Source organism: Puma concolor, chromosome B1, assembly GCF_028749965.1.
Source record: "Puma concolor isolate L17-30 chromosome B1, mPumCon1.1.hap2, whole genome shotgun sequence".
NCBI lineage: Eukaryota > Metazoa > Chordata > Mammalia > Carnivora > Felidae > Puma > Puma concolor.
In genome coordinates, this window is record NC_141670.1 from 144,735,824 (window position 1) to 144,755,218 (window position 19,395).

Sequence of the window (19,395 nt, forward strand, 5' to 3'; positions counted from 1 at the left end):
CAGAACTAGGAGATGGAAAAGAAGGTAACGGCGTTGCGTTTTTCATTCCTCTCACTAGGACTTCTTTTGAAACTAATACTGTGTCATCACTTCTGGAACTCAAAAGCACTTTTGTTGATAGTTTATCTGATATCATTAAAAAACAAACCCTCATCATGGCCTCAGAAGCTGGTATTTGAAGGGACAGGAGACTCTGAATGTGTGAATGAGCAGAGACCAGGAAGGATACGTCCGTCCTCACGTGTTGGGCGGAGTTTCTTCTGGACTCAGCTGGGGGCTCCTATGCCGGGTCAGTAGTGCCGAAAGGGCAGCCCCCAGGCAGGCCTGGTCCAGTGGGCGGGCAGCGGGCAAAGAAGTGACACAGCGGAACAGCAATGGGAGATCAGGCTCAGCAGCCTAATCCTCTCAGTCTGTCCTCTGCACAGCCTGTTTGGGTTTTCAAAGACCCAGACGCCAGGCAGAACCACAGCCTCTCTGTGCAGGAGCTGATGTGTACTGTGGGCTTCAGGGTAGAAGGAAGAATAGAAGGAGACGGAAATGTCCGGGAGTGATGCAGGGAGGATTCAGTGGGAAGAACCAGGGCACATTTCGTGGCACTCTGGTTTCTGAAAGCTATTTGCCGGGCCATAAGGTGATGTGTTAGCACGTATGGCCATGCTGTGATATAGAAGTTACTGAGCAATCTCATCCGTCACTCCTGGCCCAAATGGTACATATTTGGATGGTATTTGATTTTTTAAAATGCTTCTACACTTAAGTGACGGAAATTTGGATTTAAAACTGCAGTTAAAAGGGATGTGAGTAACTGAAGGCAACAAGGGAAAGTTGGCTATACCAAACAACCGTTTCTCTGCCAGGCAGACCTCTTCAAAAAAAACCAAAAAACAAAAACAAAAAACCAAACCCTACCAACTTCTAGCTGCAGAATTCACTGTGGGAGGGACAACAGGTCTTTTGAGGGGTTTTGTTTCAATGACATACTAGTCTCTCAGGAGCTACTTAATTTGCAAAGTCATTCACATTTTTTCACTTCTCATCTGGTGCGAACTGTTACGTCACCCTGTGTGCGATGCAATTTATAGGGTTTTTTTCCCTCTAAATATAGTTTAACAGACCCTCCCCCTCCCACCTCACCATTTGCTTGCAGCAACCCTGCTGGGCCCCTTCCGGCCTCCTCACTGCCTCCAGGAGTCAGGAACCTAGGCTCTGACAGAAAACTCACCCCCCATCAAACCACTTGACCTTTGGTGCCTCCATTTTCTCACTCATAGCCAGGGGATAATAATATCTGCCTAAAACTAATAATGTTTGAATATTAAGCTCTTTCTCTGTGCCGGGAACCACTTAAATATTTTACTATTCAATTACTACTCCCAATAACCTGATGAGACAGGTAGTATATTATTATCCCGGTTTTACTGCTGCACAAAGTGAGGTGGCTAGAAGTTATTTAACTTGCGAGAGCCAGGTCGTCTGGCTTCAGGGATCAGGGTTTTAGTCACTACGTTAAAATAGCTCATTGGAATGTTCTGAGGCTCAACTATAATAAAGCTTGTGCGAGCATTCTGGGAAATATAAAAGTACTATACACATTCAAGTTATTGCTACTTGTGCTATCATTAAGATTCAGCAATAGTCTGGGGAACACTCATTTTAGGGCGCACCTCTAGAGGAATACTCAACGTCTCCCCCACGTGACCATGCCACCTTGCCTTCTGCTCAGGGATCTGTGCTGACCATGTTCCCAATCACGTTGCTAATAACATGGCTGGCCTGTGCTGATGGATCATCTTCATCTCAAAGAAGAGTAATTCAGGACTCCTAGCTGCATGGCTGGAATTCAGGGGCAGAGTGGAGTTCAGGCTCCTGCTAGTAAAAATGATGAAGATGAAGACACTTCAACCACAGGCTTTGTTGTTTCTTTCTTTGGTTTTTTTTTTTTTTTTTTTTTTTTTTTTTTTTTTTTTTTTTTTTTTCAACGTTTATTTTTATTTTTGGGACAGAGAGAGACAGAGCATGAACGGGGGAGGGGCAGAGAGAGAGGGAAACACAGAATCGGAAACAGGCTCCAGGCTCTGAGCCATCAGCCCAGAGCCCGACGCGGGGCTCGAACTCAAGGACCGAGAGATCGTGACCTGGCTGAAGTCGGACGCTTAACCGACTGCGCCACCCAGGCGCCCCTTCTTTCTTTGGTTTTAAATGGGAGGATCTAGGCAGTAGTACATGGTTGTTTTCACAGCTGAACTTCATCCAGGAGAAAAGTCAGGGGTGATTTTTGTCCCAGTGACAGAAATGGGATCAAACCTCCATCCCATGTTGTGGGACCTCAACGAAAACAGGTCTTGGGGACTCAACTACCATTTCAAATATTCTCTGGCACATTCTCTGGCAAGAGTGGCTCTTTACCATTCACTTCCTCTCAGGAAGGCTTGTGATCAGAACGCTGTCCTATTTACTTAGTACGGTCTCTTGGTTCTGGGTATCAGGACTCTCTGACAAGAAACAGTATTAAATTTCTTTAAATTCAGCTAAGCCCAGGGGCGCCTGGGTGGCTCAGTCAGTTAAGTGTCGAATTTGGCCCAGGTCATGATCTCATGGCTTTTGAGCTTGAGCCCCGCATTGGGCTGTGTGCTGACAGCTTAGAGCCTGGGAGCCAGCTTCAGATTCTGTGTCTCCCTCTTGCTCTGCCCTTCCCCCCTCATGCTCTCTCTCTCCTTCAAAAATAAATAAAACATTAAAAAAAAATTTTTTTTAATTCAACTAAGCCCATCATCCTCCCTCCCTAAATGACCTGTTTCCCTATTTCAGTTATGACAGCCATGTAAGGCCAAGAGCTCGAGAGTCATCCTTGACCCTTTCCTCTCTACCATGCTCCACATCTAATCTGTCCCCACGTTCTGTCCACTCTGCTTCCCCCCCCACCTTTTTTTTAAATCCACCTGTTTCTCACAGCCCCTACTGCACTGCCTTTACACAGGTACCGTCACTTTCCCTGTAACACCCTCCCAACTGCCGCCTCTGCCTCCACAGCTGCCAGAGAGACTTTTCTAAAATGCCTGTCAGCTCTCTCCCTGATGGTAAACCCCAGGGTGGAGGAAGGATGAGGGACTCCTGGCGTTAGCCAACATGGTATACGCCCCCTACCGCCTCCGGCCCCACTTACCACAACTAACATCCCTGGACTCTGAAGGGGACTCTGTAAAGTGAAGGATGGCAGCGTGTCGGGACGGGGAGCCAAATGTGAAGTATGACCCGGAATGGGGGTTAGTTGCCTGCCTCCCCCTTCTATGTTCTAGCTCTGAAGTGCACGCAGAGAGTGGCAGCAAAACTCTGAGAAAAGTCCTGCCTTTCGAACAAAGGACCAAAAAAAGGGGCCTCCTCGAGCTAAAACGTGTGGGGAAAATCCTGTTTTTAACCCTCCTTATTTTCTTCCCCTAGCCCTGGCTCCCAAGAGTAGCTCTACTCCCTGAGCTGCACTCGCAGTGGGGGCACAGGCACTGAAAACCCCGAGAGAGAGAAGCAAAAACAAAAACAACAAGTCTTCTTTATGGTCAGGGGAAGTGGTCCAAACGGTGTGAGGGGAATTCCCACTCTTTTTTCTTTCTCTTTTATTGAGGGAGGTCCCAGCCATGCAGAACAGCATAGCAGCCCAGGCTGCTATAGTCATGAGAACTGGTCTTTCTAGCCAGAGGCCCAGGAAGAGGGGTGGCTGGGAGCCAGACAGTGTTGGCCGGGGGGGCGGGGGGGGAGATACTGCACGGTACAGCCAGAAAGAAGATCCCCTAATTCTGTGTATGAACTGACAGAAGTCCTAGGCTCACGCTCAAGTAGACCCAAAGCAGCACAACAAAGACTCTGAGAACTGAACTATGATAGAAGCACTAACCAAGTCCCACACTAACCTCTGAATGGTGCATGTTTGGGAAGGATCTGTGCAACACAGCAAAGGCTCTGAAAACCGAAATGATGTTGGAATTGGCACCTGAAGGTGGGACAGAACATATAGTCAAGGGGCACCTGGGTGGCTCAGTCAAGCGTCTCTGACTCTTAATTTCGGCTCAGGTTGTGATCTCACAGTGTGTGATATCAAGTTCTGCATCTGGCTCAGTGCTGACAGTATAGAGCCTGCTTGGGATTCTCTCTCTCCCTCTCTCTCTGCCCCTCCCCTGCTCTCTTTCTTCCTCAAAATAAATAAACTTTAAATACAAAAAGAACTTGTAGTCAAGCTGAATAGATTGCTTGCTAAAATGAAAACAAAAAAATCAACATTCTGTAGAGGATTTTAACAGAACCCAGAGGCTCAAAACGTAATACTCAAAATGTTCAGAATACAACACAAAATTACCCAATATTAAAAAAAAAAAACAAAAAAACAGTAAAACATGAGCAATTCCCAGGGGAAGACAATCCTGAGGAAACCCCAGTGCTGGGATTTCCAAAGCCTTTAAAATAACTTTTATAACCTTCCTCCATGGTAAAAGTAAACACTCTTGAACACAGAAGTCTTTGGCAAAGAAACAGACACTACAAAAAACTGAGTCAATGGAAATTTTGGAACTCAAAACTATATTTGAAATTAAGAGAATTACTGGTGGAATGAAGATAGTCCTACAGAAATTATCCAATCTGAAGAACTGACAGAAAACAGATTCTTAAAAATGAACTAGGGCTTCAGGGACTTGTGAGGCAACATCAAAAGGTCTAATATTTGTGGTACTCGAGTCTCAAAAGCAGAAGAAAGATTAGTGCATAAAAAATATTTGAAGACATTATGGCTGAGAACTTCCCTGAATTTGGTGAAAGACCTAAATGTACAGAATCAAGAAGTCAGTAAATGCCAAATAGGAATCACCAAAGAAAATCAGGCTCATGCACGTCATAATCAAGCTGGTGAAAATTGAAGACCAAGAAAAAAAAAAAAATTGAAAGCAGCCAGAGAAAAACAACACATTGCATACAGGAGAATCAATATTTAAATGACTGTGCAGTTTTTGTCAGAAACCATGGGAGCGAGAAGGCGGAATGACAACTTTAAAGTGCTAAAAGAAAAAGAACAGTCAACCCCCAATTCCATATCCAGTGAGAATATCCTTCAGGCATGACGGCAGAATAATGACATTCTTAGATGAAGGAAAACTAAGAGAAACCGTCACCAGTAGACCTATTTTAAAGGAAATGGAAGGAAGGAAGGAAGACTGAGGTTTTTCAGGCTGAAAGGAAGAAAGACCACAGAGAAATCTGGAACTTGAGGAATGAAGGAAGAGCAACAAAAATGGGCAGCTGAGAACCATCTGGGTCACTAATGATCTCCTGGGGAAAGCCAATTCTGCGGAACAACAGATTCTTTTTGCCTTCTGAAATATTCCACTAAGTCTCTAAGCCAAAGCCCTTTGGCCTTCAGAATAAAGAGTCATGGGACCTGTTGAAGCAGATTTTTGCCTAATAGACATAGCTGGGTTAGGCAAAGAACTTAAAGCTCTAATTATTAGACTGTCTTTAGATTTTTTGTTCAGATAGTTCAGACAATGAAAGTGTTTCAAACTTCTGTTTACTTGGAACATTATAATTCATCATCTATGATGTATACATAGAAAATATATAAAATAGAATTGGTTTAAAAGGCTGATTTCAATTTTTAAAAATATTTATTAATTGGGACTCTGGTTTCCATGGAGTCTTAGTGAATTTCATGACTAGTGATGTATCTTAGGTTACTAGTAACTTTAAATATCAGGTAATAAGTTATTTCTTTGGGAAGGTTGGTGGGAGGCTAGTCTCTGCCTTGGAACAATCTTGATGAAGCATAATTTTTTAAAATCACCCTTAGAAAAGCTTGCTGTATATCAGGAAGGGAACTGCATTTTCAACTCTATGCTGCAAATATTAATAGATGCCTTCTACAACATCATTTAAAACTCACATATTTTTGGGGTACCTGGATGGCTCACTCAGTTAAACGTCCAACTCCTGATTTCAGCTCAGGTCGTGATCTCACGGTTCATGAGTTCGGGCCCCAAGTTAGGCAGTGTGCTGACAGCACAGAGTCTGCTTGGGAGTCTCTCCCTCTCTCTGCCCCTCTCCATATTTTCTGTTTCTTAAAAAAAAAATTTTAAGTTTATTTATTTTGAGAGAGAGCACACAAGCTGGGGAGGGGCAAAAGAGAAGGAGAGACAGAATCTCAAGAAGGCTGCACACCATCAGCAGAGAGCCGGATGTGGGGCTCAAACTCACAAACCACGAGATCATGACCAGAGCCAAGATCAAGAGTCGGACGCTTAACTGACTGCACCACCCAGGCGCCCCTGTATATTTTCTGTTTTAAATTTTTTTTAATGTTTATTTTTGAGAGAGAGAGAGCGAGCACATGAGTGGGGAGGGCAAGAGACAGAGGGAGACACAGAATCTGAAGCAGGCTCCAGGCTCTGGGCTGTCAGCACAGAGCCTGACACAGGGCTCGAACTCATGGACCGCGAGACCATGACCTGAGCCGAAGTTGGATGAGTAACTGACTGAGCTACCCAGGCGCTCCATATTTTCTGTTTTAAGTCAGGAATATAAACACAAATGACGCTAATGAAAATTCTATTACGCACGGATAAGCTTGCAGTTCATTAAAAACATCTCATAGGATTCTCTAGTGCCATGCAGTAAGATCTGAACTCTTCAGGATTTCAAACAAAGCCCTATGTGACCTCCATGACCTTCTGGCCCCTGTGGAGCCTCCCAGCCTTATCTTCTGGGATCCATTGCCTTCCTGTGTGATCCTCTAAATTTGGTCATTTCTAACTGAGGCATGAGCCTTTTTGTTTGGCATTCCAAAGTATCAAACTGCTGGCGATACCTTCTTCAGTACAGACACTCCCTGTGTTTTTCCACATCTCTGGGTCTTTACCCAGGCCAGTCCCTTTGTCTTGAATGCCTGATGTTCTTCTCTTGCCCTGACTCCTGACTCATTCTGATTACTTCGGTGTAAAATGTGGCAGTATAGGTATCAGAGCAGTTTTGTGGAAATAAAGAGAATATAGCAGTATGAAAAACACAGCCCACACTTAACAAGGTAAGAAGTGCTCAGCACATTGTACCTAATGTTATTTCCTGTGAGGATTAATCCTCTGTGCCTTTATACTCTCAATCTAAAAATACTTTTGCCATATAATCATCAGAGTGAGAGGCTGATAATAAACTGATGGGAAAGCATTTTTTTTTTAAAAAGCAATGAGTAATTTGTCACACTGCTACTATAAAATAAGGTATCTCTACATGCAAAAAAATGAAACAAAAAAGTGTAAAATATTCAGTGAAAGGCGCCATGGCAACTTGGTACCTGTAATGGTGTTTATATAGCTCCCTCTTTGGGATAAGTAGAGAGACTAGAGCACGTGCCTCATCGGAGGACCCGTTCAATGGGGGCATTCGGCGGCATTTGAAGTAGGGATATGCCGGAAGTAGGGGAGCCATGAAGCCGGTGTTTAAATGGGAAAACCTCGGGCTGGGAGAGCTCAGTACTACAGTGCCAGCCGTGCGCTTGTGCGTCCACGGAGCCAGGAGCAGTGGGAGGGAGAAGAACACCCCTGACAGAGGTGCTTCTAAAATCCCCAAATCCTCCTGCCCCGTTACTCCCTGCTCGAGGGTCTATGTCCTGTGGTCTCGTTCCACACACAAACAAGAGAGCCTGGGACAGATGGAGTAAATGAAATAGAATCACCTAAGAAGGCTTCTCCTGGGATTGGTACCACTGAGAACCACTTACATTCCAGGCTCAGCAAGAGACAAGCGTTTGAACAGAGTCCTTTTTCAGTGTACGGGCCTGGCTTGTATGAAGAGCTGAAAACTCAGTGGCAGGTGGCCCTTCCGGGGCTGTAGGGAAGGCGGAATGGCAAGAACTTTCTCCCCGGCAGGCACAGCTGGGCTTAGATCTTCAGGGTATGTGGGAAGACAGCAGCGGCATCATGGTGTCATTTTTAAAATGTCTTACATGTAAAATTTCTGTAGGAGTATCAAATGCTAACTAAATTTCAGTGCTGTGCTTCCAAGCTATTCACTGGGGTGCTGCAGACAGAGTTGGGGGAACGTAAAGATTAACATTACCACCTCTCAGAAGTGTCTTTTGACAATCGGTCTTTTTCCTTAAAGTTTCTATATTTTCTGGTTTCCCTTTTGGCCATGAAACATGAAAGGAAAATTACAGACTGCGGGCATTGGCTGGTCAGCTCAGAGAAGAGAGCTGGGGTCTCTGTGTTGGACTAAGTGAAGGTAGGGCACCTGGGTTTTAGTCTCAGCTATGAGACTTTTAGGAAGTAACTTATTCCCTGTAATGACTTTCACTTTTGTCATCTGTAAAGATGAAAATGACAGGAAAGCTATGAGGAAGTCACTCAAAGTGCCACGTGAGTCAGGAGTCCAAGGACCGTATGGGCAAGGTTGGTGATGTGACAGACCTTTCTTCCTCTCCTGCCCTAAGGAGCCAGTATCCTTGCTCAGACCTTGACTCTCTTTTTGGAGAGAGCAGAACACAGGCCTCAATTCTTCCTTTACCTTCTTTTCATTGACATCCACCTGCTCCTCTTCCTCATTCACCTCCTCTGGCATATCCTTGATCTTGTTCAGAAGCTCAGCCTTGGGAGCAGACACACTGTAGTAGGCAGGACAGTTCACCAGCATGCCCACTGCCTCCTTGTCTTCACTCCTGAGGCATAAAGAACAAAAAAGTACACAGCACATTCCAGAAGCTTCATTTTACCACATGTCTGTGCATTCAGAAAGGTGTAAAAAATGCTATTCATTCCCTTCCCAGAAATTAGGATGAACAAATACTTACCAAAGAGTGATTACTATGTATAGGGCTCTTGGAAGCCAGGCAGACCTGGGCTGGAAAACACCAAAGGGAGTGCTGGGAAGGAGACTGGACATCAGGCCTGTGGATTTGCTAGATGACTCTGGATAAGTCATTTGACCTCCCTACGTGTTTCTCCTTTTGTGATAAATATGAGTTCCTGAGATACAGGAGTGCTGATGCACGGGGGCACTTGTACCCCCAATGTTTATAGCAGCACTTTCAACAATAGCCAAATTATGGAAAGAGCCTAAATGTCCATCAACTGATGAATGGATAAAGAAGATGTGGTTTATATATACAATGGAATGCTACTTGGCAATGAGAAAGAATGAAATCTGGCCATTTGTGACAACATGGATGGAACTGGAGAGTGTTATGCTAAGTGAAATAAGTCAGTCAGAGAAAGACAGATACCGTATATTTTCACTCATATGTGGATCCTGAGAAACTCAACAGAAGACCAGGGGGGAGGGGAAGGGGGAAAAAAGTTACAGAGAGGGAGGGAGCCAAACCATAAGAGACTCTTAAATACTGAGAACAAACTGAGGGTTGATGGGGGGTGGGGAGGGGAAGCGGGTGATGGGCATTGAGGGCACCTGCTGGGATGAGCACTGGGTGTTGTATGGAAGCCAATTTGACAATAAATTATATATAAAAAGTATGAGTCCCTGAGTGTGAGGGTATTTTGAAGGTGCTGCACCATCTCCAGTTGTGGGTTATTTCCTACTCTTCAGGGTTACCCGTCATCTTTCTGATGCCTACTATGATTGTTGCATGGACACTTGGCCATGTTTCCTTCTCATATAAAAGCATGACAGCCCAGATAAGCCTAAGAAATCAACAGCTTTCTGGTCAACGGCCAAGAGATGTGAAGTCTACTCCTTAGGTACACAGCAGGGGTTTCGAGGCTGGGGAACAAACTAGGAATTGAGAAACCTGATGTCTAGTGTTCTCTGCTTGACTATCACCAAGCTGTCTTTCAGAGTAGAGGTCAGAGCCTACTAACTGAATAAATGACTCTATGGAAGTAGGTGAGGTTCTCTTGGAGAGGTATTTCAATCTTGTGACTTTATTTTTAACATCTAGGCCATCATTTTACTTTGGAATAAAGAGCCACAGAAGAAGTCATTTTTACTCATTTCCTGTTTGATAGGACTATTCTTCTAAGCAATATAGTTACATTTAATTCAGTTAATTGAAAAAATAGGAAAAAAGTCTTCTGATATGCTCCCTCCCCCCCCCCCCCCCATATATTCATAGCATTACAAATGCTTCTCAGGCTTTTGACTGACTAAACCTCACAATGGCTAGTCTCATGCACAATAGGACATTGCTTGTTTTCACCAGAAGATGGCGCACGCCAGCCTTTTGAAATTCCTCCAGGTCTCCGTGCCTCAAAAGCTACATGACAATTTATTTCTAAATTGAGAGAACGAATGTTCTCCGTGATAATGCTAGGAAATACTTTGCTAAGGATGTATTTGTAAGTTGCCTTGGCCTTTTTACAGCAAGTGGTCAGAGAACAGAATGAATGGAAGCCCCTAACTCTGATCTATGACACCCACCCACAGGGAACTGACACACCCAGAGAAACCCATCTTTGGGTCCTTCGTGGAACCCAGTGGATTGATTGTCTTGCGCATTGTGGGTACTCAGTAAATGTGTGCTAACCAGCTGACCCTGGATAAGTCACTTCACCTCAATAAGTCTCTGTTTGCCAAATCTGAAGAAGGGGACGGACAAGGTGACAGTTCAGGCCTTGTATTAGGAGAGTCTCCAACAACCTATCAAAGAGCTTGTAAGGACTCCATCGCTCTTTCCTCTCTCCCCCTCCCCCAAATCAAAACATAGTATTCCTGTTGGTAATTTAGTTAGGATCAGTTGGAAATTTCTAAAGGCAAGCCCAAATTTAGACAAAAAGCTCTGTTTTTATTTAGTCTAGAAGCCACTAACTGTGGAGTACCAATCCATCAATCCACATAGTTTTCAATGAAAATTAAAAAGAAAACAAAAACCACTCTAAACCTTTCCCATAGTAGTCCTTTAAGGAAATCAAACATACAAGAAAATATGCGATCACCCAGGAGAAATCAAAAGAATGAAAAATACAGATTGCTCAGGGTCCTTTCACCCCTGTGGCTGGGGGCTGGGACGCACTGCACGACTGTAAACACGTGCCATCAGGGAGCTTCAGGAGCAGAGGCTCGCTGGCTGAACAACACTGTGAGACTGCATCCACGTTCAGATCTCTCTTGATTTTTAGGGTTACACAACATCCACCTAACTCTTGAAAAGGGCGAATGTCAGTGTAGTAAATCCATTTGTCTGGGCTTGCTGCTTTTTTTTTTTTTTCTGAGAGAGATAGGGTGCAAGTGAGCAAGGGGCAGAGAGGGGGAGGTGGGGAGAGAAAGAAGCGGGGCTCACCCAAAATGGGGCTTGAGCTCACCTAATGGGGGGCTCAAACTCACAAACCGTGAGATCACAGCCTGAGCCAAAGTCAGATGCCTAACCAACTGAACCACCCAGGCGCCCTGGGCTCTCTTCCTTCTTAGAAGTCTGTGCTCACCTCCACCTTGAGGAGGCCTCTGCTCTGCTCACCACTTCTCCCTGTCACTCAGCACTGACCCCGGTGGTGCTGTCTGCAAAGGTGACTCTGTTGCTTATTGAGTTAGGGGCACTGTGAAATCATTATGAGAGCAGGCACAGTCACCAGGCCAAGCTCAAATCCAGACGCCATCACTCACATGTTCTGGGGCTTTGGTTGGGCAGTCTTAATTTCTCTGCGTTTCAGTGACCTCACTTGTAAAAGGGAGGTAAGATTGGTCGCAACCTCAGGAGGTTCTTGTGAAGATTCAGTGAGATAATGTTTATATAAAAAATTACTACAAGGGCTAACACAAAGACATCAACAATATTAATGGTTTTAATGGCAATTGTCACCACTATTACTATTTTTGCTGTTGGGCAAGTGCCTAGTAACTCAAGGTCAGTCTGCCCCACCTTCTACTCCTCAGAGCCATTCTGCTAAGGCTGAGATGGCGTGTCATTCTTGGGTCAGAATCTTTGGAAGCAGGAAAATGTCACACAAGTTGTCCTAGACCTATTACCACCCCCATGGAAGGAGGTTAAATATAAGTCTCTTTGAGGGCATTACCAGGGACTTACCTCTTGCTTTCATATCCTGCACAGTTGACAGTTCTTTGCATGGCCTTTCTCTTTATGCTGTTCTCCTTCAACAAGTTTACATCTCGGGGAAACAAACCTTCCATCAGGTCCATAGTTGTCTTCATTCTGGAGTCTGGATCCAAAATGTCTGCCAGAGATTTGTCTTGGTGGACAATTTCCTTTGCCAGAACCTCTGTTCTGATGTCTTCTGAGGTCTTCTGAGGACCAGAACTAACATTCTTTTCTAAACTCTGAGTCCCACTGACTGGGTTGTGGATGGGAGATGGCTGCCCGGGGCCTGGCTGCTTGCCAAGAGCCCCAGCAAGTTGGGGCAGAGCGCCCATGGTGGAGGGTGGGTTGGTCTCGTTGGCTTCTGAACCCTTGATAGAAGTTTGCAATCTGGAAGCTGGTATCTGACTGCCAACCAAATGGACTGTACCAGGCATGGGCCTTTCCTTGGCAACCGTCACCTTGGCAAATTTGCTGGAGCTGCTAGGGATATTAAAAAAGAGAAGGTAAGAGAGGAGTCAACAGAAGGGTAGGAAGACTGAAGGAGAAGTTTTCCACATCAGGGCTGTGGCTTCCCACATGAGGAGTGGTGGGGTGGGGGCAAGGTAGTCATGCCCTGAGGTTATCATTCCCCACAAATTGCAAGGTCCTGAGGGCTTTCTCCTCACCCCAGCAGTTGGTCACATGGGAGTGTGTAACTTTTTAAGGGAACTAGTAGGAATTCAGTTTTGGTGAATGTTGCTGTGAGATTCTAGAGCTTTCTGGAAGGTCCAGGTGAACAGAAGGAGTTAATCGCAAAGGCAACGTGTTCTCTTGGTGTTTAGAGACTGCTTGTCCTGGGAAGTATTTGTTGGGAAATGCTTCTTCTCTATTCTTCTGGCTTCCGAGAGGTTTTCCCTCAACATTACTGACCTTTAGCTCTGTTCTTTATCCTTTCCAATGGACACGGAGTGACTGTGGAAAGAAAGCTGACCATATCCTGTCCATAATCCAGCTTCTTCTCTTTCTTTTGAGAGTGAGGCTACCTCTAGGCTAATCTACACCTCTCTCTCTCTCTCCCTCCATACACACACACACACACACACACACCAGTGTGTATCTAGCATGGCCTGAGACTAGGCAGGTAAACCTGTTTGGGGTTCACCATCAGGAGGCTCGCTTACACTCAAGAGAGGAGCCATATTTTCCAGTATCAGCTCTATCAGTAACAAGAGCGATACTTTTGTCTTCTATATGTCTTCCTCCTTTGTCTTATTTCTTAATTGATTCAGAACTCAAGCAGGAATGAGGGATGCTATTTATTTAAGACCTTTTGAACTTATCGTGTCCACAGAAGTGAACTATGCCTTTTGGGCTTTGGTGTCCATTTTCACTACTCTTGTTCCTCTGTTCTCGATGCTAGTATGGGGTACTAGGGTCACAGCCTGCCAAGGTAAACAAATGAAACCATTCTGCCAGTCGCGCGACTTAAGCTTCTGTAGAAAATGTCCACAACAGGGCTCTCCTGTGGCCAATGAAAGGAGGATCCGGGGAGCCTGCAGGGTAAAACTCTTACTGGAGAGGGGCACCCTTTTGTTCCTCAGCTGGGAGCTTGTCCTATCCAGAGTCTGCTCACTTACCTGGTACAGGGCTCCTTGTGATCCTCACTGTCCAGCTCTGCCTCATACAGAGCGTGGGGAGGAGGTGGAGGAAAGTCATCCAAGCTATTCACTGGGGTGTCCTGGCTCAGCGGAGGCGGTGGGGGTGGGGGAAGTTCAAATGTGGGGCTGGAAGCGGCGTTGGGGTACAAGTCCTTCACAAACACCTCATCATCATCATCTTCCCGAGGTGGTGGGGAGGCCAGCAGGACCGACTCAGATATTCGGAGGGAGATCCTCCCTGGAGTGCTTGGGGCCCCAAGAGGCGAGTCTAGAGTGCTGCCTGAGCTTGGAGGAGTCTGCTGTGTTTTGTAGTGCTTCAGGTCTCCAAAATCAGGTGACGAGGATTCTTCAGGGAGGCTGTCCTCTCTGACCGTGTGGGCCCACTTCACCCGAGGTGGGGCAGGCCGCTGAGGCAACGAGACCCGCTTCCTTGTTGCCTCTTCTAGCCCATGCTCCGGGCTGTTGGGCTCGTGGCCTCTTGGACTGGCAGGCTGGACCAGGCTGTGACCATTGCTTCTGTGGGTCACTGCTGGGGTGTATGGAGGAAGAGGCTGTTGCCCTGTCTGACAGTCCCTTCCAGTCAGCTGATCGGTCGCAGCCTGGGAGCTGGAGGGAACGGGGGAAGGCAGAGCTGAGCTGAGCGGGGTCAGGGATGCAGCCCTAGTGTCTGTGAGATGCCCTTGCATTCCTGTGGGCAACAGCCTGGGGCAAGGCGTTGTTCTGCTGGCCTGCCTCTGATGGTCCAGGGGTCCAGGACATTCGCTGGGTACAGAGGAATCACCAACTGCTTTGCAGCCTGAACCACCCCAACGAAGGCTAGGATGGTGTTTGAGCAACAGCATGTCTTCGTGGCCTCTTTCTGAACAACTGACGGACCTGGAGCAGGATATACAAACACAAGGGTTACAGCTCAGAAGGGGCAAACTCTGAACCCTAAGTTCATTACACAGACGGGAAAAGCATTTAGGAAGCAGGGCCTCAGAGGGCCTCAGAGGAGCCACACACTGTCCCTCAGGCTGCTCACACAAAGAACCAAGTTTAAAAAGGACGCCTGGTGCACAGTTGGTTAGGTGTCCAACTTCTGCTCAGGTCATGATCTTGCGGCTCATGGGTTCAAGCCCCACATGAGGGTCTGTGCTGACAGCTTAGAGCCTGGAGCCTGCAGTGTGCCTCAGATTCTGTGTCTCCCTCCCTTTTTCCCTCTTAGAAATAAATAGTAAACATTAAAAAACAAAATAAGATTCCAGGGGCTCCTGGGTGGCTCAGTTGGTTAGGTGACGGACTTCAGCTCAGGTCATGATCTCACAGTTCGTGGGTTCAAGTCCCGCATCGGGCTCTGTGCTGACAGCTCAGAGCCTGGAGCCTGCTTCGGATTCTGTGTCTCCCCCTCTCTCTACCCCTCCCCTGCTCACGCTGTGTCTGTCTCTCAATAATAAATAAACGTTAAAAAAAATTAAAAAAAGATTCCAGACATACAGTCCTACAGGAAATGTCAGATGGTAGACATGGGGGTCACAAGGCATTTCCTTTTATTAGCTCTCTCTCACTGACCTCCCCACCCCCTCTACACATCCCACATAAGGCAGCTTTTCGGGGCAGGCTTTGGGGTATAAAAGGAAACCGGTACATTTCTTCTGCCCCTTTCAGGACTACTTTGGGAAAGTAGTCCCAGTGTGATCCCCATGGAAGAGGTCTGTTTGGAAAGCACCTGTGTGGGCTGTGAACTTGACGGTTTTATTTACAGTTTTCCCTCAGTTTCCTCCTGTTTTCACTTTTTACAATGGAAGGTCAGGAGGGGGAGGGGAGTCTCCCCAAGGAGCTAATAAGCAATCATCTCTGGAGAAAGAGAGCAATAGCAATGGGCAAATGAGGTACGTGGTGAGTTAAACACCTGTCCTCTATCTAGGCTCTGAGGAAAAACCCAACAACTTCCCATACTTTTGTCATTATGCTCTAAAGGAAGAAAGGAAAACAAAACAGAAATCTGTAGCACTGCCTGCTGCCACCCAAGAGTTAATGTGGGGAAAAAACAAAGCGCCGGCAAACCACCCTAATTTGAAAATTCCACATTTGGCGCTCCTTGACTCGTATGCAAGTGAATCTGGAGAGCAGATGGAACTTCTCATTTTGCAGATCTGAGTCCCGAGGGAAGCTGTGGCTCAGTCCCCAGGAGAACCCCAGCCCAGGCCTGCCACAAAACCATCCAAGTGCCAGGCAAGGATAATGCAGCATATGGAAGGAGAAGACTGCAAAGAACCAAATTAGCTCTTCTCGGGATGTTATTTTTTCTGTATTATAAATGCAGATGGCTAAGGGGCCCATCTCTCTCTCGGATGCAGCCCCTCCCTTCCCCTCAGATATCCTTTTCATTCAGAGGCAGTATCTTTACCAGGAAAGTCTCAATATCTAAGATTGGCTACTTTGTACTTCTTGGTGGGTTCCCAAATGGGGGTACTGAAAACCCAGAGGCAGGAAATTCGCTGGGGGGCTTTTCTCTCATGTCTTACTCATGTTGGTATCCTCAGTACCTGGTACAAAGTCCTGTCTTGGGGGTGCCTGGGTGGCTCAGTCACTTAAGCTTCTGACTCTTCAGCTCAGGTCATGATCTCGCAGTTCGTGAGTTCAAGCCTTGCATCGGGCTCTGTACTGACATTGTGGAGCCTGCTTCAGAGTCTCTGTCTCCCCTCTCTCTGCTTCCCCTACTCATGCTCACGTGCTCTCTCTCTCTCAAAATAAATAAATGAACTTAAGAAAAAAAGGACTCTCTCAGTAAGTGTCTGTTGAACAACTCTGCCCAACTGCAGTTTAGACTGTAGGATATAAACTCTGATTTTCAAACTCCATACCCTCTAATAGGACACAGAATAACTGGAATCAGTTTTAATGACTAACCTGGGTACCTTCATTTTATTATATTTGTATCTTGAGACTTTTTTAAAAGGGGAAGCATCACTAAAAAAAAAAACCCACAAAATATAATATTTATCCTTTATTTAAAGCCCAAATAAACTTTGAGTTATATATATATTTTAATTTATTTTTGAGAGAGCGGGGGAGGGATAGAGAAAGATGGAGACAGAAGATCTGCACTGACAGTGCAGAGCCTGATGTGGGGCTTGAACTCACAAACCGAGAGATCACAACCTGAGCAGAAGCTGGACACCTAACCGACTGAGCCACCCAGGCACCTCTAATCTTTCATGTATTTTTAGTTTATGTTGAATCTTCTTAGTTTATAGGAGCCATACTTCAATTGTATATTTTTGAAGGTAATATTGGAGTTAAATGCTTAGTCTAGTTGAGAATGCTTCTCCTAGGGGATTGTTTTGTATGTTTTCAAGAACAAAAGATAGGGTGAAAGAGATGTTTGAGTCTCTTTTATACTAGAGTGTGAGAGGCAAACATCTGTTCACAGGTATCCAGGAATCCTAACATTCAAGAATGGAGTTTGAAAGCAATTAGTCTTCTTTTTTTCCTTCATAGCTTTTTTTAAAATGTGATAAACACAGAAAATTTACTATTCTATTTTTTTTAAGTTTATTTATTTTGAGAGCACACACGTGCGAGAAAGCCAACAAGGAAGGGACAGAGGGAGAGGGAGAGAGAGAGGATCCCAAGCAGGTTCCACACTGTCAGCACAGAGCCCGATGAAGAGCTTGAACTCATGAACTGTGAGATCATGACCTGAGCTGAGATCAAGAGTAGGCCACTAATTAACCTACTGAGCCACCCAGGTACCCCTATGACTGTATTTTTAAATGTTCAGTCCAGAAGTGTTAAGTATATCCATATTGCTGTGCAACAGATTTCCAGAACTTTCTCTACCTGTAAATCCAAAACTCGATACCTAAGCAACAACTCTTTTCCCTTCCCCCAGCCCTGAAACCTCTACTTTCTGTTTCTATGCATTTCATTAGTTTATAGATGCCTTATGTAAATGGAATCAGAGTATTTGTCCTTTTGTGTCCAGCCTGTTTCACTTAGCATAATGTCCTCAAGGTTCATCCATGTTGTAGCATGTGTCAGATTCCCTTTTTAAGACTAAATAATATCCCAGTATATGTATATACCACATTTGTATCTATTGATGGGCATTTGGGCTGCTTCACCTCTTTGCTATTGTGAGTAGTGATGCTATGAACACGGGTGTGAAAATATCTCTTTGAGATACTGCTTTCAACTCTTAAGGATGTATGCTCAGATATGGTAGATTTTTAATTTTTTTGAGGAACTGACATACTGTTTCCCAAAGCAATGGAGACTATTTTGCAATCTCACCAACTATTATTTCTGGTGGAGGGAAAGACATTTATTACTGAGCTATAAATTAGAGGTGGCAGGAGCCTAGTAGTCATGTTTGCACAAGGGGACCAACGTCTCCACATCCCTTTCGATATATCTGATAGTAGCCACCCAAATGGGTATGAGGTGGTTTTGATTTGTTTCTCTCATCATTAGTGATGTGAAGCACCTTTTCATCTGCTTGTTGGGCATTTTTTATCATCTTTGGAGAAATGTCTCGTCAAGTTCTGTTTAAAAAATTTTTTTTTAGTGTTTGTTTATTTTTGAGAGAGCATGAGCGGAGGAGGAGCAGAGAGGGAGACAGAATCCAAAGCAGGCTCCAGGCTCTGAGCTGTCAGCACAGAACCCAACACGGGGCTCAAACTCATGAACTGTGGGATCATGACTTGAGCTGAAGTGGGACACTTAACCAACTGAGCCACCCAGGCGCACGTTTGTTTTTTAAGTAGGCTTGGGATACCTGGGTGGCTCAGTTAGTTAAGTGTCTGACTCTTTGTTTTGGCTCAAATCATGATCTTATGGTTTGTGGGATCGAGCCCCGCCTCAGGCTTGGGATTCTCTCTCCCTCTCTCTGCCCCTCCTCTGCTGGTCTCTCTCTCTCTCTCTCTCTCAAAATAAATAAATAAACTTAAAAAAAAAAAGTAGGCTTTACGCCCAGTGTAGAGCCCACCTTGGGGCTTGAACTCACGACCCTGAGATCAAGACCTCAGCTGAGATCAAGAGTCAGATGCTTAACCAACTGAGCCACCCAGGCGCCCCTCAAATTTTTTTTGTAACTAAGGCATTTGATTTTTTTTTTGGTTGAGTTACTTTCGCCTTTGACTTCAGACAGTTCTCTTTTGGCAGTACGTTAGGTCACTGTTACTTTTCCCTTGTTTCTAGCTTGTAAGCAATGCACCCAAACCAACCAAAGTTCTCAGCCTCACCTTGAATATTTTCTTCACTTTAGGCACAGCTATGGGAGCAAGAGCACATAACCGTGGACGTCTGCTCTTGGCCATAAAGAAGGTAACTTAATACCCACCTCCTGATACCACATAGGCTGCTTTAAGGTGGCAGTATTAGGCTGAGCTACTGAGAAGGTGAATACAGTATAGAAACAAAGAGAAACAAGGATTGAATTAAATGTAAGAAAAAGAAACTGGCTTCAAAAAACATGGAAGGTAGGAGGGAAGATGTAAATGCATACTACAAATTATAGTAGATAGCCCTATGATGTTGCCTTAAAACCACATCAGGCACGTGCTTCAGGAGAAATTCCTTGGAAATTTCTACTTAAGCTCCATGTGAATAGCTCAAAAATTCAAAGTCTAAACAAGTATCCATTATATGTTTCTACTTAGGAGAAATGATTTTGATGACAATTTTTAACTTTCCTGCTATTTTTTTTTTTATCCCTAAATGCCTAAAAATTATGATTTGGGAGCTTTACTTTTTATTTTG

General features: G+C 45.1%; 1 protein-coding gene and 1 long non-coding RNA gene across 9 annotated transcripts in view; one reads left to right on the plus strand and one right to left on the minus strand.

The window, feature by feature from the left end:
- LOC147581916 (uncharacterized) overlaps positions 1-19,395 on the plus strand; it is a 114,571-nt gene that overhangs the window by 37,265 nt on the left and 57,911 nt on the right. Inside the window, exon 2 of the long non-coding RNA XR_015250396.1 lies at positions 18,902-18,960. This is a non-coding gene — a long non-coding RNA (uncharacterized LOC147581916). The remainder of the gene's footprint in view (positions 1-18,901; positions 18,961-19,395) is intronic.
- Positions 1-19,395, minus strand: part of SHROOM3 (shroom family member 3) — a 327,995-nt gene that overhangs the window by 9,068 nt on the left and 299,532 nt on the right. For 7 of the 8 annotated variants that reach the window (XM_086704805.1, XM_086704806.1, XM_086704809.1 and 4 more), the window contains 3 exons: positions 13,630-14,526; positions 12,002-12,493; positions 8,536-8,686 (listed from right to left, as the gene is read on the minus strand). In XM_086704805.1, coding sequence (XP_086560931.1) covers positions 8,536-8,686; positions 12,002-12,493; positions 13,630-14,526 — 1,540 coding nt within the window. The remainder of the gene's footprint in view (positions 1-8,535; positions 8,687-12,001; positions 12,494-13,629; positions 14,527-19,395) is intronic. The other variant, XM_025921983.2, reaches the window with a different exon arrangement.